We start from the raw sequence: 14,021 nt of genomic DNA, 5'->3' as shown, positions 1-14,021 counted from the left end.
ATCCCCGGCCCCGACCCCGTTTTGAGTAACATTCCCCGTCCCCGGACCCGTCCCTGGTTTGAGTCTACCGGGGATCCCCGGGACCCGTTTTAGCGAGGAATCCCCATCCTCGTTCGGGTCGGGTGAACCGGGTTCCCCACCGGGTCGGGGCAAATCACCATCCCTAAGAGTGAAGGACGGTGAAGGGAGACGGTGGTTGGGGGTGGGGGTTAATTTAGGATAATAAATATGATGTTTTGGTAAGTATGTAATAATTACTATATAACTTGACAATTTACGTTCATACAATCAATTATTAAAAAAGATCTACTGATTGACGATCAAATTATGTACAAATCAAAAGCTATGAATGCTTGTTGTACTGATTGAGGGAAATATCATAATTACATCCGGGGGATTAAGAGCATCTCTAATATGTCATTTTTCAAAAATGACAAATTGCATTAAAAAATAACGTGCATTAACTTGATTCGTATTTTTTGTAATGTACTTTCAAAACTTTCATTTTGGTATTTAAGATGTAAAGTGTTAAACAATTAAGTACACGGATAACCGGTTGAAGAATAATTTAAAAAAAATAATAATAATGTCATCAACAACGTCAACATATAATATTGAGTTGAATATCACATCAGCATGATAACCGATTAATGTTTTAATCAGTTACCCAATAACTTAAATGTTTAAAACTTTACATCTTAGATACCAAAATGAAAGTTTTTAAAGTATGTTACCCAAAATAAGAATCAAGTTAAAGTACGTTATTTTATCATGTAATCCGCCCTCTCCAAAATGAAAAATCAAAACTCAATTCTTGTAAAAAAAAACATTCAACTCCAACAAATTCTCCATTTTAAACATTGCAGTAGTCATTATATTAATGAAATATTTTACATTTGATCAAAAAGATTATATTTCCTAAACATTTAGTTTAAATAATTCTTATTGGTGCGATATAATATATTTTTTTCATCTTTCATGATAACCGTTTTGGCTAGGGGTGAGCATAGGCGGGTACCCGCCCTTTTGACAGGAACAGGAACCGGCAGTTCTTGAGATATTGGAACCGGAACCGGTTAGAGCGGTTCTTAAAATTTTGGAACCGGAACCGGAACCGCCGGGAACCGGTTCCGGGTACCCGCTTCCTAAAATATTAAAATTTTATTGTTTAGAAATAAAAAATAAAACATTGCCAAAACACTAAATAAATAAGCAAGAATACAAATTATACAAAATAATTKTTACAAATATTGTTTRAYRATTACAAACTATAATAGACTAATAGAAAATATTCAAAGTTTAATGATTACATATTATAATGGTAAATGTTCAAAGTTTAACGATTACATACTATGAATCCAAGTGAATACACAATTTGAAAAAATACGAATCATTTTATATGGAGAATTTAGATGAAGAAAGAAAATGGCGACGTGCTTTCAATATGTAAACCTAATATAAATTTGGTATTAAAAAATAATAATTATTTTTTTACTTGAAAAATACCGGGTACCCGGCGGGTAACGGTTTCGAAAAATTGAGAACCGGAACCGGAACCATTCTCAATCGGTTCCGTATTTTAGGAACCGGAACCGGAACCACTCATATCGGTTCCGGTTCCGGTTCCGGAACCGGCAGTTCCAAGGCGGTTCCGGTTCCATAGCCGGGTACCCGGTTCTGCTGCTCACCCCTAGTTTTGGCGGAATTCTCCAAATTTTAAAGAATTTACTTTCTCTATTTTGAAGAAAAAGATTTAAATAATCTGTTAGAGCTAAACAGTGTCCAAAGTCCCCATTTTCCCATTTTGGAGAATATGATTGGTTCACGTGAGACAAAGTTGTTTTCGTAAGACACAATTTGTACACTTGAAACTTCACAGTAAAAATGATGTGAAAGTAAAAAAAATGAATCTACACACAAAAACACTGTGAAGGTTACCTTCACAATGTTTTGTTGTGAAGTTTCAAGTGTAAAATCGTGTCTCACGAAAACAACATTGTCTCACATGATCTCAAGTCTTAAAAAAAATATGTTGCAGATGCTTTAACGAGCCGAGTCAAGTCGGATTGTAGATTATTCGACTTTGGCTCGAAAAGATATAACCAAATTTATGCTCCGATATTTTTTCAATATTCAAGCTCGAGTTTCCATTTACACCAAAAAAACTCAAGCAAAATTGTTACTTTTTGATTTATGTTTACTCGTACATTTTATTATTTTATATATTTTTTATCACATATAATTTAATTAAAAAATCATTTAATTTTTATATTTAAATTATGTGTTCGTAAAGTACCAAAGTTTGCGCCAAACTGTTTGTTTGTGGCAGCGTGCCACCGACTTGCGGGTCCAACTTACGGACCTTTTTCGTAAAAGGGACCGGCCATTGCTTGCCACCCATTATTCTTTTTTTCTTTTTTATCTCATAAAAATAATAATACAAAAACATAATAATTTATTTTTAATAAATACGTCATATTCAATATTTAATATTTTAAGTTTATTAAATTTAGAGATACTTTAACAAACATTTACCGGTAAAATTCGACATTATCATTTACTTATCGGGTAAGACTTTAGTCTATCAAAACAGTATCATATGCAACAATTTACCCAGTAAATGTTTACCATGGTAAGAGTCACCACCCTCATTACTGGGTAAGATTTTTGTCTTTGTCTCGCTTACTATGAAATGCCGTGAAATCCCAAGCATCCCCTAAGGATTTCAAAATGTTATGTTTGTAGGATTTTAAATTCAGACAATCCAACAAATTAAACATGAGATTGTAATAAATTTGAAATCCAAATCCCCCAAATTAATTTCATTCCTGCAAACCAAACATGACCTAAATGTTTTTGTAGTGTAATACTAAATTTTATAATTTTTTATTAAATACAAATTTGTTAATAAAATGTATAATGATCCAGCTATTTATATTTGAAAAGCAACACCATTCCTTTTTTAAATAAATTAATAATAACAAAAACAAACTTTGATGATCATACATTATTAACTTTTTTTTTAATTATTATCAAATAATCATGATAATAATATGATTATTATGCCTCTGGTGTATAGCTCAGTTGGTAAATGGGTTGTCTGGTAAATATGATTTTGTCCGGATACAAAATAGGTCATAGGTTTAAGGACATACCTATTAAGGATTGAACAAGGTCTCGTGCATCTGCTTACTTGATTACCATAAAAAAAACGTAGACGTCTTAAAGGGGCATCCGCTTGATTTTGAAGGTGACCTAAAACCCTCGCTCAACTTTAGTTTTGGAATCTGACGCACGGAGGGAACGAGGGGTCAATGGCGTAAAAAGAAACATGAAATTTATGTATATATCATTAAAATCGAGATATATATCGTTGTATTGCAGGAGTCATGTTTAACTTGTAATAAAGGAAATTTATAAAAGTACATTTTAACCTTTTAAAATTACCCATAATAAAACTAGACAAATTACAATCTTGCTCCTCCAACTTCAATCACATTTATAAGTTTGACAATAAACTATTTTATTTATTCAATAATGATCAAACCAATTATTTTATTAACCTGAATATCCAACCCGTTATACGAGCTGATTAATCATAGGGCGACTACCCGCTTCGTGCGTAGCTTAGAGTCACCGTATTTGAACCTCCATGGCCATAAAGGAGATTTTTTGTTTCTCATTGGATTCGAATCTGGAAGGAGGAATAAAAATCCCTTTGTGACCACAGATATTCAAATGCGGTGGTCGCGGGTGATCACTCTGAGATTAGTCGATTCGTATATAATTTATTGCCTTCTAAAATGTAATTATTATGATCATAAACAATAATACAGTTAAAATGAAAGTTAGAATTGTTTATTATAGGGATATTTTTGCATAATTCTTCTAAATCATGAGACAGTTAATAACTAATACATCTTATGTTATTTCATGTGTTTTTTCCATCATAACTATAATTTAATGTGACGATTAACATACATTTATTTACAATGTGTTTGTCTTATATGCATCTAGGTCCCCTTTTTAGATGTTTGTGAAACAAAGATACACGTTAAGGTTTCACACTGTGAACCAAAATATATACATATTAATCAATACATTAAATACTATATTTAGATGGAAAAAACAATGTAAAACAAAATCTTAAGGTAATTTTCTTGTACGAATCTTAAATTTTTCAAAGTTTCAAACGATTAATCCTTAATTATTCCAACTTAAAATCAAAATAATAATTTTAGATACAAATTTAAAATGAAAAAGTAACGTACTTTAACTTGATTCTTAGTTTGGGTAATGTATTTTCATAATTTATATTTTGGCACCTAAAATGTAAAGTTTTAAACATTTAAGCATCCGAGTAACTGGTTGAAGCATTAACAGGTTATTATGCTAATGTCCCGAGTGATATGGTATCCAACTTAGTATCATTTGCTGATGTGGTTAGTAATATAAATTATTTTAATTTAAAATTAGTCTTTTTTTAATCTAAAATTAGTTTTCAACCGGTTATCTGGGTACTTAAATGTTTAAAAATTTACATCTTAGGTACCAAAATGGAAGTTTTGAAAGTCCATTACCCAAAACATGAATCAAGTTAAAGTACGTTAGTTTTTCATGCAATTTGTTCGGAAAAAGTTGTAATATGTACTAAAACTGTAAGACAATAAATTTATAAACTAAAAACGTAAGTTTACTATAAGTCAAGGGACCAAATTTGTAACTTTCTGAATCGTGCAAAAGCGACTGCTAAAAGAAACAGCTACAGCAGCAGAAAAATTAGACATCCAAAGAGGCGGGAAAACAAAAAGCAACAGAGAGAATGAAGGAGAGAGGCGGCAAAGTCGCCGGGGGAGGTCGGCCGACGGTCGACGAGCGTTACTCACAGTGGAAGTATCTCGTTCCAATTCTCTACGACTGGCTCGCCAACCACAATCTCGTCTGGCCGTCTCTTTCTTGCCGGTTCGTATTCTCACTCTCTAGGGTTTCATTTTCTCGTTGTTTTTTATGGTTTTACATTTGAGCTAGTATTTGGTGTGTGATTTCATCGTTAGTAGCTACATTCTTCAAAACAAAGTCGATAAAGCGTATCGTATATGCTGGATTAGCGGAGCAACCAGTGAAATTATTCATACTGCTTTATAGTCCTTGTTGCTTAATTTCTAGAATGGAGTTATCGAATTAACCAGGGATCATCTAGCTAGTGGAGGTTTTATTTAACTCACTTGATCATGGGAGTTGGACCATCATTAGGGGTCATCGTCTCATTGCCATCCTGTTGACAGACGTATGTTTGGTGGGCTAATTCAATATTCATGCTGTCATCGTATGAGATGCTTGACGGCATGATGATGCTTAAAGGACCAACATGCAAAACACATTTTGACTATCTGTTTTTGATTTAATTCTATATGAGATTGCTTGTGCTGTTGTGCATAACAAGCAAACATGTTCTGTATTCATGCCATGCCATGCCATTTCACCATTTATTTTTGGATTTCCTGAGTTGGTGTACCCCTGAATGGCCTACCCTGATTCTAGCTTTCCAGTAACTAGGAGTTTCTTAGATTATAACTAATCCTTATCTTTGAGGTAGGATAGTGTGCCGGAATTGTATGCTTTTACTTTTTACATATTTCTCTACTAGACAATCGTTGCGAATTTTCGGGTCGTTATACTCAGATTTACTCTTGTAGGGCTAGACAAGTTTTTTTAGACTAGGCTCATGGTTGGGTCCGCTTACATTGGTTATTGTTTTGTAAATTTGGCTTCTTAATAGATGGGGACCACAGTTGGAGCAAGCTACTTACAAGAGTCGCCAACGACTCTACCTCTCCGAACAGGTAACATGATGTTCTTACCTCAACGTATGTTTGAAAGATTTTATGTAAATTGCAAATGATGGTTTACGCGAAGAACTATAAAGGAAAAAAAAAATACAATTCTAAAAACTTAGTCATATGAGCATCTACAACCATATTGTTGTGTGGATGACGAACAATTTGGGATCATCATAAATGCATTGCTTATCATTTCTATGTTTCCACAGACCATATGTGATTTCTGTGAACCGAAAACTGCAATCCACAATCATTAGCTCAACTGGAAAACTCACACCCCTTGCTTTCTCCATGTGAGAGTTGGTATCAAGCCTTGTAAGTGGCCAGTTGATGCTCTCTTGGTTTTTCTTCCATGGCTCCTTCCCCCCTTAGACTAAGATCCATATGTGATACATGTAGTTGCCACCCCATTGACTCCATTAACTAAAAAAGGAAAAGAAGAAAAAAGAACCAGAAGAGTCGAGGTCCTCTGATATTTCAAACTGTTGCCAACTCACATTCTAATATCATTTGTTCCCAGAAAATCCGACTTTTAATATTTTAGGATACACCACCAGTGCTCAGTTTTTGAATATCAGAAAATCGATTAATGAAGCTTCTTATGTTTTCATTAATGTTAAATGCTAATTTTCAGCAATTGCTGAAATCCACAGGTGACTGAATTCATTAATCCTCTACCTTATCTAAATTGAATGAAGTTCCTTCTATCTTATCTCATCTGAATTTCATGTTGAAATGTCAATATCAAAGTTTGTCTGTTTTCTTGCCATTTTGGGATCCAAAATGTGAATTGTAACATATTTGTTTTACTGCCCTTTCATTCTTTCTAATCATCTCTGTTCAGACTGATGGTAGTGTTCCAAACACCCTTGTGATAGCAAATTGTGAAATTGTCAAACCCAGGGTAGCAGCAGCAGAACACATATCACAGGTGAGTCCAATAGTTATCTGAAAATTGTTGGTTCTGGTTCACGTGATTATCATAAAATACCTCTTTTTTCTTTCTGAATTCAATGTATGATCTTATTTGTAACTATTGATGTTTGTGTAGTTCAATGAAGAAGCACGATCACCCTACGTAAAGAAGTTTAAAACAATCATACATCCTGGAGAGGTATTTCTCAATGCCATCAAACCCTTATCTTGTCCTATTTTTCTGTTTCTGATTACAATGTCGTTCATAATCATGGTTGGTTAATATTCTATCCATGTAATGGAATTCTTTCAAAAATTATTATCGCATGTGTGCAGTATTTCTCGAAGATGTATTTTTATGTTTCTTTGGCTTTGCTGATATCTGTGCAGGTAAATCGCATCAGGGAGCTTCCTCAAAACAGCAATATAATAGCTACACATACGGACAGTCCTGATGTATGCACTCAATTTACGCACTTCTTTTTTGTGGATTTGGCCGGTTTTGATAGATATAGTGTTTCATTATGTTTCTGTTCTTACATTATTAATTCTTTATCCCATTGCCTTCCTCTATAAATCAGGTCCTTATCTGGGATGTTGAAGCTCAGCCTAATCGCCATGTTGTTTTGGGAGCCCCAGAGTCTCGTCCAGATTTGGTGGGTCCTTTGTTGGGAGCCATGGTTCTGAGTTTTTTTTATATCCCTATCTACACATTTTCTTTCTTTTTTCTTTAGACCATCCACATCCCTGCAATCCATTTACACTTTCAATTGTGCCACATCAGTTTTTGCAATTATCTTCCACACACCTTCAATTCACCTACAACACTTTCAACTGTGCCACGTCACCTACACTTTCAAAAGTGGTCCCTACTACAACATTTATTAACTATTTTATAAATTATTTATATATACATTCTAATATTACATATTTTAATTAATAACATGTTTTATTTTAATTCAATGTTAATTAAAANTACATATTTTAATTAATAACATGTTTTATTTTAATTAAATGTTAATTAAAACGACTAATATATGATATAATTATATAATTTATTGTTTTAAATTTGAAACATTAATTTATTAAATCATATCAAAACACAACATTTATTGAATTAAAAATATTACATATAAAATAATTTAATTTATTATATAATTAATGTAATTAAAAATACATTAACATTATTAATTTATAAAATTAATTGTTCTACATATTATATTTCAATGTTATTCAATGTTAATGGATGTCCACGTGGCTTGCAAACACAATTGCAAAAATAGCAAGTGAAATCCTATGTGGCATCAAATTGCTTTTTTGCAATTGCTTTGAAAGATGTGTGTGGATGGTCTTAGGGTCTTCCCCCATGTCATCCTCTTTATTGCTCCTTTATGAGTCTAAGGATGTGGAAATGTGGATATACATGGTTATGTCGGTTTATGTAATTACATTTGATGTTTGTGTCAGTTTCCAAGAAGAGACTTGATACCCTTTTGTGTTGTCCATCTTGCAGATCTTGAGGGGTCACCAAGAAAATGCAGAATTTGCTCTTGCCATGTGCCGGAGCGAACCCCTTGTACTTTCTGGAGGTGATACATTTGAATGAACCTTGATCTACTTTGTGAAATATGGCCATTTTAACAGTTCTTGATGCTGATATACAAAAAATGATCGATTTCTAATGATTCAACACTAGGTTAAAGGCGACCTTTCATTTGATTAAATTTAAAAACATAGAAAAGGAAACTTATGTATGTTCTCCTGTATATAGTGTGTTTATACTTTATACATGCTTATTATGCTTTCGCCTAAAATTGATGACATAATGGTTCTGCTTTGCATCTTTGCTTTCTGATTCATATCTTTACTAGGAAAGTAATAACGATGGTTGAGGGGCATGTACATACTCGTTGCAAACCGAAATGATTTGATCGTAGCGACACATTGTAGTTTGTATCTAACGTTATTTTTTCTTCCTCTGGGTCATATTGATTTATTCATTTATTCAGCTTTTAATATAGGGACATGTCATTAGGTCTAGGGGTCATGGGTTGGGTTGATTGGGTTGAAGGCATTTGAACAACCTAACCCAATGTTTGCGGTTTGAAAAATTTCAACCCAAACCAAAGTGCAACTCAATCCAAACCAAACCGTACGGGTAGTCGGGTTAATACTCTGATACATCAAAATATTCTCCTATGTTGTTTACCTTGAATATGTTGTTTTTCTCTACTCATAATTCTTTTTTCATCATCAATCATTTGATACAACTTATCCATACTCCTTTAGGTATATAACATTCAACTGCTTTTCTCAGTTTGCATATATATGTCCACATTTACTGAACATATATAAGGATTAAGGAGTTATATAGAAGTGGAGAAGAGATTGAAAATATATGTATATGAAAAGGGTACGTGATGGTTTATTCGTCTAATGCACACACTAATAGGGTCTTCACAATCATATTAAGTCCAAGAAATAAAAGGATATCGGGTTGGGCTGGGTTCAAATGACCGTAACCCAATTCCAACCCAATACCTATAGTTTGAAGATTTTACAATTCAATTAGACCACGGGTTGCTTCTGGTTGGGTTGGGTTGGTTGGGTTTTTGAGCACCCCTAATTAGGCCTTTAACTGTAATTTTGTGTAGTTATTTCATTTTAAGCAAATTAGCATTCAGTTTACAAAAGGATACTACAAGCTTTAGGGAACTAACTTATTTCTTTTCCATTGTAAATGCACTATAAGCTATTAGAACTTATTTGGCTTGATACACATTTACTATATACAAAGCTAAGGAATTATGCGTATGATCTGGTTGCATGAATGTTGCTGTTTTTGCCATTGTATTTTTCTAAGTTATTGTTTCTCTTATACAATATTTGGTTTATATATGTAATCAAGTTTTGTGTTGTTTGTTTGTTGTGGTGGCAGGCAAGGACAAATCGGTTGTTTTGTGGAGTATTCATGATCATATCTCTACATTGGCAACAGAACCAGGGCTAACGAAGTCTCCAGGAGCTAGTGGTGGTAAGAACCTGAAGACTGGTGGGGATGACGATAAACGTACTGAGAGCCCTGTTATTCAAGCAAGAGGGGTCTTCCAAGGGCATGACGATACCGTTGAAGATGTACATTTCAGTCCCTCTAGGTRTCTGACACCTGTCYTATGCTGTGAAACATAACCCKTCTTTTCAATTGGTATSATAGATCTAATTAGCTAATTGGAACCTTTTTGAATTCTGTTTTGGTGAAGCGCACAAGAATTCTGTAGTGTTGGTGATGATTCCTGTCTTATCCTATGGGATGCAAGAATTGGCTCTTCTCCTGCTGTCAAGGTAACTTAGACATCTGCTTTACCTTATTCGACAAAATGCTGCTTATTTTAGGAGTTGAACGGTTGGTTTTCATTAAAAAAAATCTATTTGGTTTGTTTTTGCCATCACAGTTAGGCTTTAAAGCAATGAGGGCTTTACGCTTTAGTATTGGCTGATAACCAGTGAATCAAGTCTTCATCTCATCCTTAATTGTTGAGACTTCTCCCACAAATAGCATTTGCCTATGCGCCATTTTCAGTTGTCCGCCCTCTATGTTTTGCAAATATTTTTGCTTTGTATAAATGTAGAAATCTAATTTCAATTCTTTGTGGTTCTTTTGCAGGTTGAGAAAGCACACAATGCTGATCTTCACTGTGTTGATTGGAATTCACTTGATGAAAACCTCATATTGACAGGGTAATAAGCAGACATGCTTTCTTCTCCCATATTATGTGCTCATTAGGAACTATTACACATTGATGAAAAATTCTTAAATAAAACTATCTTTTTTATTTTATAATTGAGCTTCAAGATTTTAGATTTTGGCACTTTTGGCATCCATTTCACTATTCTTTTTGTGTTTGGTATGCTGGACAAGATGGAACAGGACATAACAAAAACTTATTTGTCCATGTTTGGCATGACATTAGACTGGGAGTCTGGGACAGTACATGACACGTGTGGGATCAAAATGCACTTTTTCTGCCCCATGCCACCAAAATAGTTGGAACAAAAATCAGTGAGATGGGACAAAATTGGTAAATTACTATACCATCCATGTCAAAGTTTAATTTTTGACCTTCCAGAATAATTTCACCCACCTACCTCACTCTTGCCTGTCCACTCCTGTCTAATCCCGTCTGCTTACCAAATGCAGTAACACACCTTTAAACCATGACGGTAGATTACACGTAAATAATAAAGCAAAGAGTGTATAATAGTGTACATGGAAAATAAAGCAGTTGCTGAGCTTCAGTAAATCATTTTCTTTTTAGGTCAGCTGATAACACTGTTCGCTTGTTTGATCGTCGGAATCTCACTGCCAATGGGGTTGGATCACCTATCCACATATTTGAGAATCACAGTGCTGCTGTCCTTTGTGTACAGGTATAGATTTTTTGTGGCTGTTGACGTTTTATTATTTCTAGATTATTCTAAAATATTTGTAAAATTATATATATTTCAGTGGTCCCCGGACAAATCGTCTGTCTTTGGCAGTTCGGCAGAGGATGGAGTCTTGAACATCTGGGATCATAACAAGGTGTGAATCTTATCTTTCATTGTGCACTTCTTTTGTATACTCCCTCCATCACAATGAAAATGGATATTTTTTAGTTAACTAAATAATAATTACACCCTTAATAAGCATGGGAGTAATGAATTTCTCTATCTCATCGTTAAGGGTGAGTTTGGTACACTGGGTGGACAGGATATAACAAGGATCATTGTTCCATGTTTGGCAAGACTTTTATGTAGAACAGAGTGGAACAAATTGGAACAGGCGTGTCCCATCCCCACCCCATGGAACAAGGTGGAACAGACCTATATTTTATCAATATAACATCAAAATAATATTTAATTCTCTTCTAAAACATCAAATACGCCTCACACTTTTCATTTTATTCATTGTTTAAATTTTATTTATTGTATTTTACACTCTTTAAACTTTTACTTTACCGTCCTCAATATTATTTTTACATGGTTTCTATATTTTGGTTGATTTATGTAATTTATTAAATAATAATAATAATAAATTACATAAACTAATCAAATTATATTTTTATTGGAAACGACGTACACTTTTATTTTGATATCATCTTCGTCTTGATGAAACTTTCTAATGATATATTTTGTTATAAATATATATATATATATATATATATATATCTTATAATTTAATAAATTGCATAAATTAATCAAAATATATAAAATATATAAACAACTCATTAGAGGTAAATTGGTCATTTTATCTGTTCTGTCCCGTCCAATTTTGTCTTGCCAAACATTGAACAACTTTTCCGTGACTTCCGTCCTGTTCCGTCCGACCTGTTTGGATACCAAACGCACCCTGAGGTAGAATTGGAAAGTAGGTAGCTACTTTTGAAAGTGAACACTTATTTTGGGACGGAAGGAGTATTACAACTGTTTGCTCCTTCTGCTTGTCTTTCTAAACATGTTTGTGGTTGAGCAGATTGGTGAATGTTCTGGTACAGCCTCAAAAATTGCACAAGGCTTATTGTTCCGCCATTCTGGGCACAGGTAAAAAGCTCATCATCTTCATCAGTGAATCCTTTGTTCATTGTGTAATGCAGCACATGTGAATATATCCAGTTTCTCTCTCTTTTTCTGGCAATTCTAAGATAAATGCAACATTTTTTTCTTGGTTAAAATATCAATCACAAGTTACATCTTTGTCCATTAGTAATATTTACATAATATCTCCCTCGGGTGTGTAGCCAGTTGGCAAAGGGGCGGGGGACTTTGCCCAATTTAATGCAAGATAAAAGTTCAAATCCCACAGGATGTGGGCTTGAATCCCTCCGTTTGCCTTGGCCACTGAGTTGGCTCACGAAATGTCTCCTTACATGTGGCGCGTAGGGGGCGGGTTCCATGTGGGGCTGGTTGAGGATGCTTATAATCAACCTTTTTGCGCAAATTTTTACATAATGTTGATGGTATTGATTTTGGAATGTAAGATTTCATTTTCATCATTGAGGGTTGGTTTATACGAACTGAATGGTATTCGTGTATGATTGTAGGGACAAGGTGGTTGATTTTCACTGGAATGCACATGATCCATGGACAATTGTTAGCGTATCTAACGATGATGAAAGTACTGGTGGGGGCGGGACCTTACAGGTGAGCTTTCCCACTTTACATGGTTACTTTGAGGCCCCCTGAAGATGCACCAGGCCCAGACTTCTAAGCCTGTTTTTAGCAAGCAAAAACAAGCTCGGGATTTTTTAGTCCCCATCGGGCTTCTTCAGGCCTGGCTTATTTGGGATTTTGATTTTTTTTTGGCTTGATTGGGCATTTCGGTCTGGGCTGTGGGCTTGTTAGGGCCCAGGCTCCAGGCTTTTTGTGCTATCTCTACTCCCGATTAAGATTACCATTTGTACTTCTGGACCTAAACTGGTATGAATTTGTGCAGATATGGCGGATGATCGATTTAATTTATCGTCCACAGCAGGAGGTAATTACGGAGCTCGATAAATTCAGATCTCACATCCTCACTTGCTCATCGCCGTAGGATTTCATAGAATAGAACTTTTAGGATTTTTTCGGATTATAACGAGCTCGTGGATTGTTGTACCGTTTAGAATTCATGGGGGGATTTGCAGGAAGCTAATCTGCATTACATCGTTGTGGAAACTTCATCCCCTTTTCCGGTTGGTCAATTCAACGATGACTGGATTGGCAAATTGTTATTTATCATATCGGACGTTTTTTGGAACTCTAGCACCCCAAATTGTAAACCGTGTGGTCAAGTCGCTTTTGCGATCCGATCCGATCCAATTAACATTGGATGATTGATCCAATTGATGATTGGATCGGTTAGGTTAGGTTCAATCGATTGGATATTTTTATTGGATAGTTATTAGATATGCAATAGATGATCCGATGATTTTGGATCCATCCAGTTTGTTATTTCAAATCCAATTTTTTAACAACGATACAAATTAATTAATCACTTTTGATATGTGTTAAAGCCAACACAAGAGAAGTTAAAAATTCAAAATCTCACACAAAACATTTTACGATTTAAGCAATTTGAAAACAAATTAATTGGATGATGGTTGGAAGGATAACCGGTCATCGGTGGATTAATTGGATGTTGGTCGGTTTGATTGTCATAAGTTCGAGTCTAGCATCGGCTAAACTTGGATAATATCTTTTAATATATGTTAGAACCTTTTTTTCTAAATGAATATTTTGGAGAGTAAT

At 34.4% G+C, this 14,021-nt stretch overlaps 1 protein-coding gene across 1 annotated transcript; it reads left to right on the top strand.

Annotated features, from left to right (window-relative positions):
* Window positions 1-4,822: 4,822 nt before the first annotated feature.
* LOC112510749 (WD-40 repeat-containing protein MSI4-like) lies at window positions 4,823-13,582 on the top strand. The gene is made up of 15 exons (XM_025116074.1): window positions 4,823-4,962; window positions 5,780-5,843; window positions 6,685-6,771; window positions 6,892-6,954; window positions 7,146-7,211; window positions 7,337-7,411; window positions 8,269-8,344; window positions 9,694-9,910; window positions 10,016-10,097; window positions 10,420-10,493; window positions 11,072-11,183; window positions 11,263-11,337; window positions 12,268-12,335; window positions 12,836-12,935; window positions 13,228-13,582. The coding sequence occupies exons 1-15, from the start codon at window positions 4,823-4,825 to the stop codon at window positions 13,324-13,326; spliced, it is 1,398 nt and encodes a 465-aa protein (XP_024971842.1). The 3' UTR covers window positions 13,327-13,582.
* The last annotated feature ends 439 nt before the right edge of the window (window positions 13,583-14,021 follow it).

Source organism: Cynara cardunculus (assembly GCF_001531365.2).
Source record: "Cynara cardunculus var. scolymus isolate 2C chromosome LG 4, CcrdV1, whole genome shotgun sequence".
Classification (NCBI taxonomy): Eukaryota; Viridiplantae; Streptophyta; class Magnoliopsida; order Asterales; family Asteraceae; genus Cynara; species Cynara cardunculus.
The sequence above is the reverse complement of the archived record's forward strand: the minus strand, read 5'-3'. Positions and strand labels throughout refer to the sequence as shown.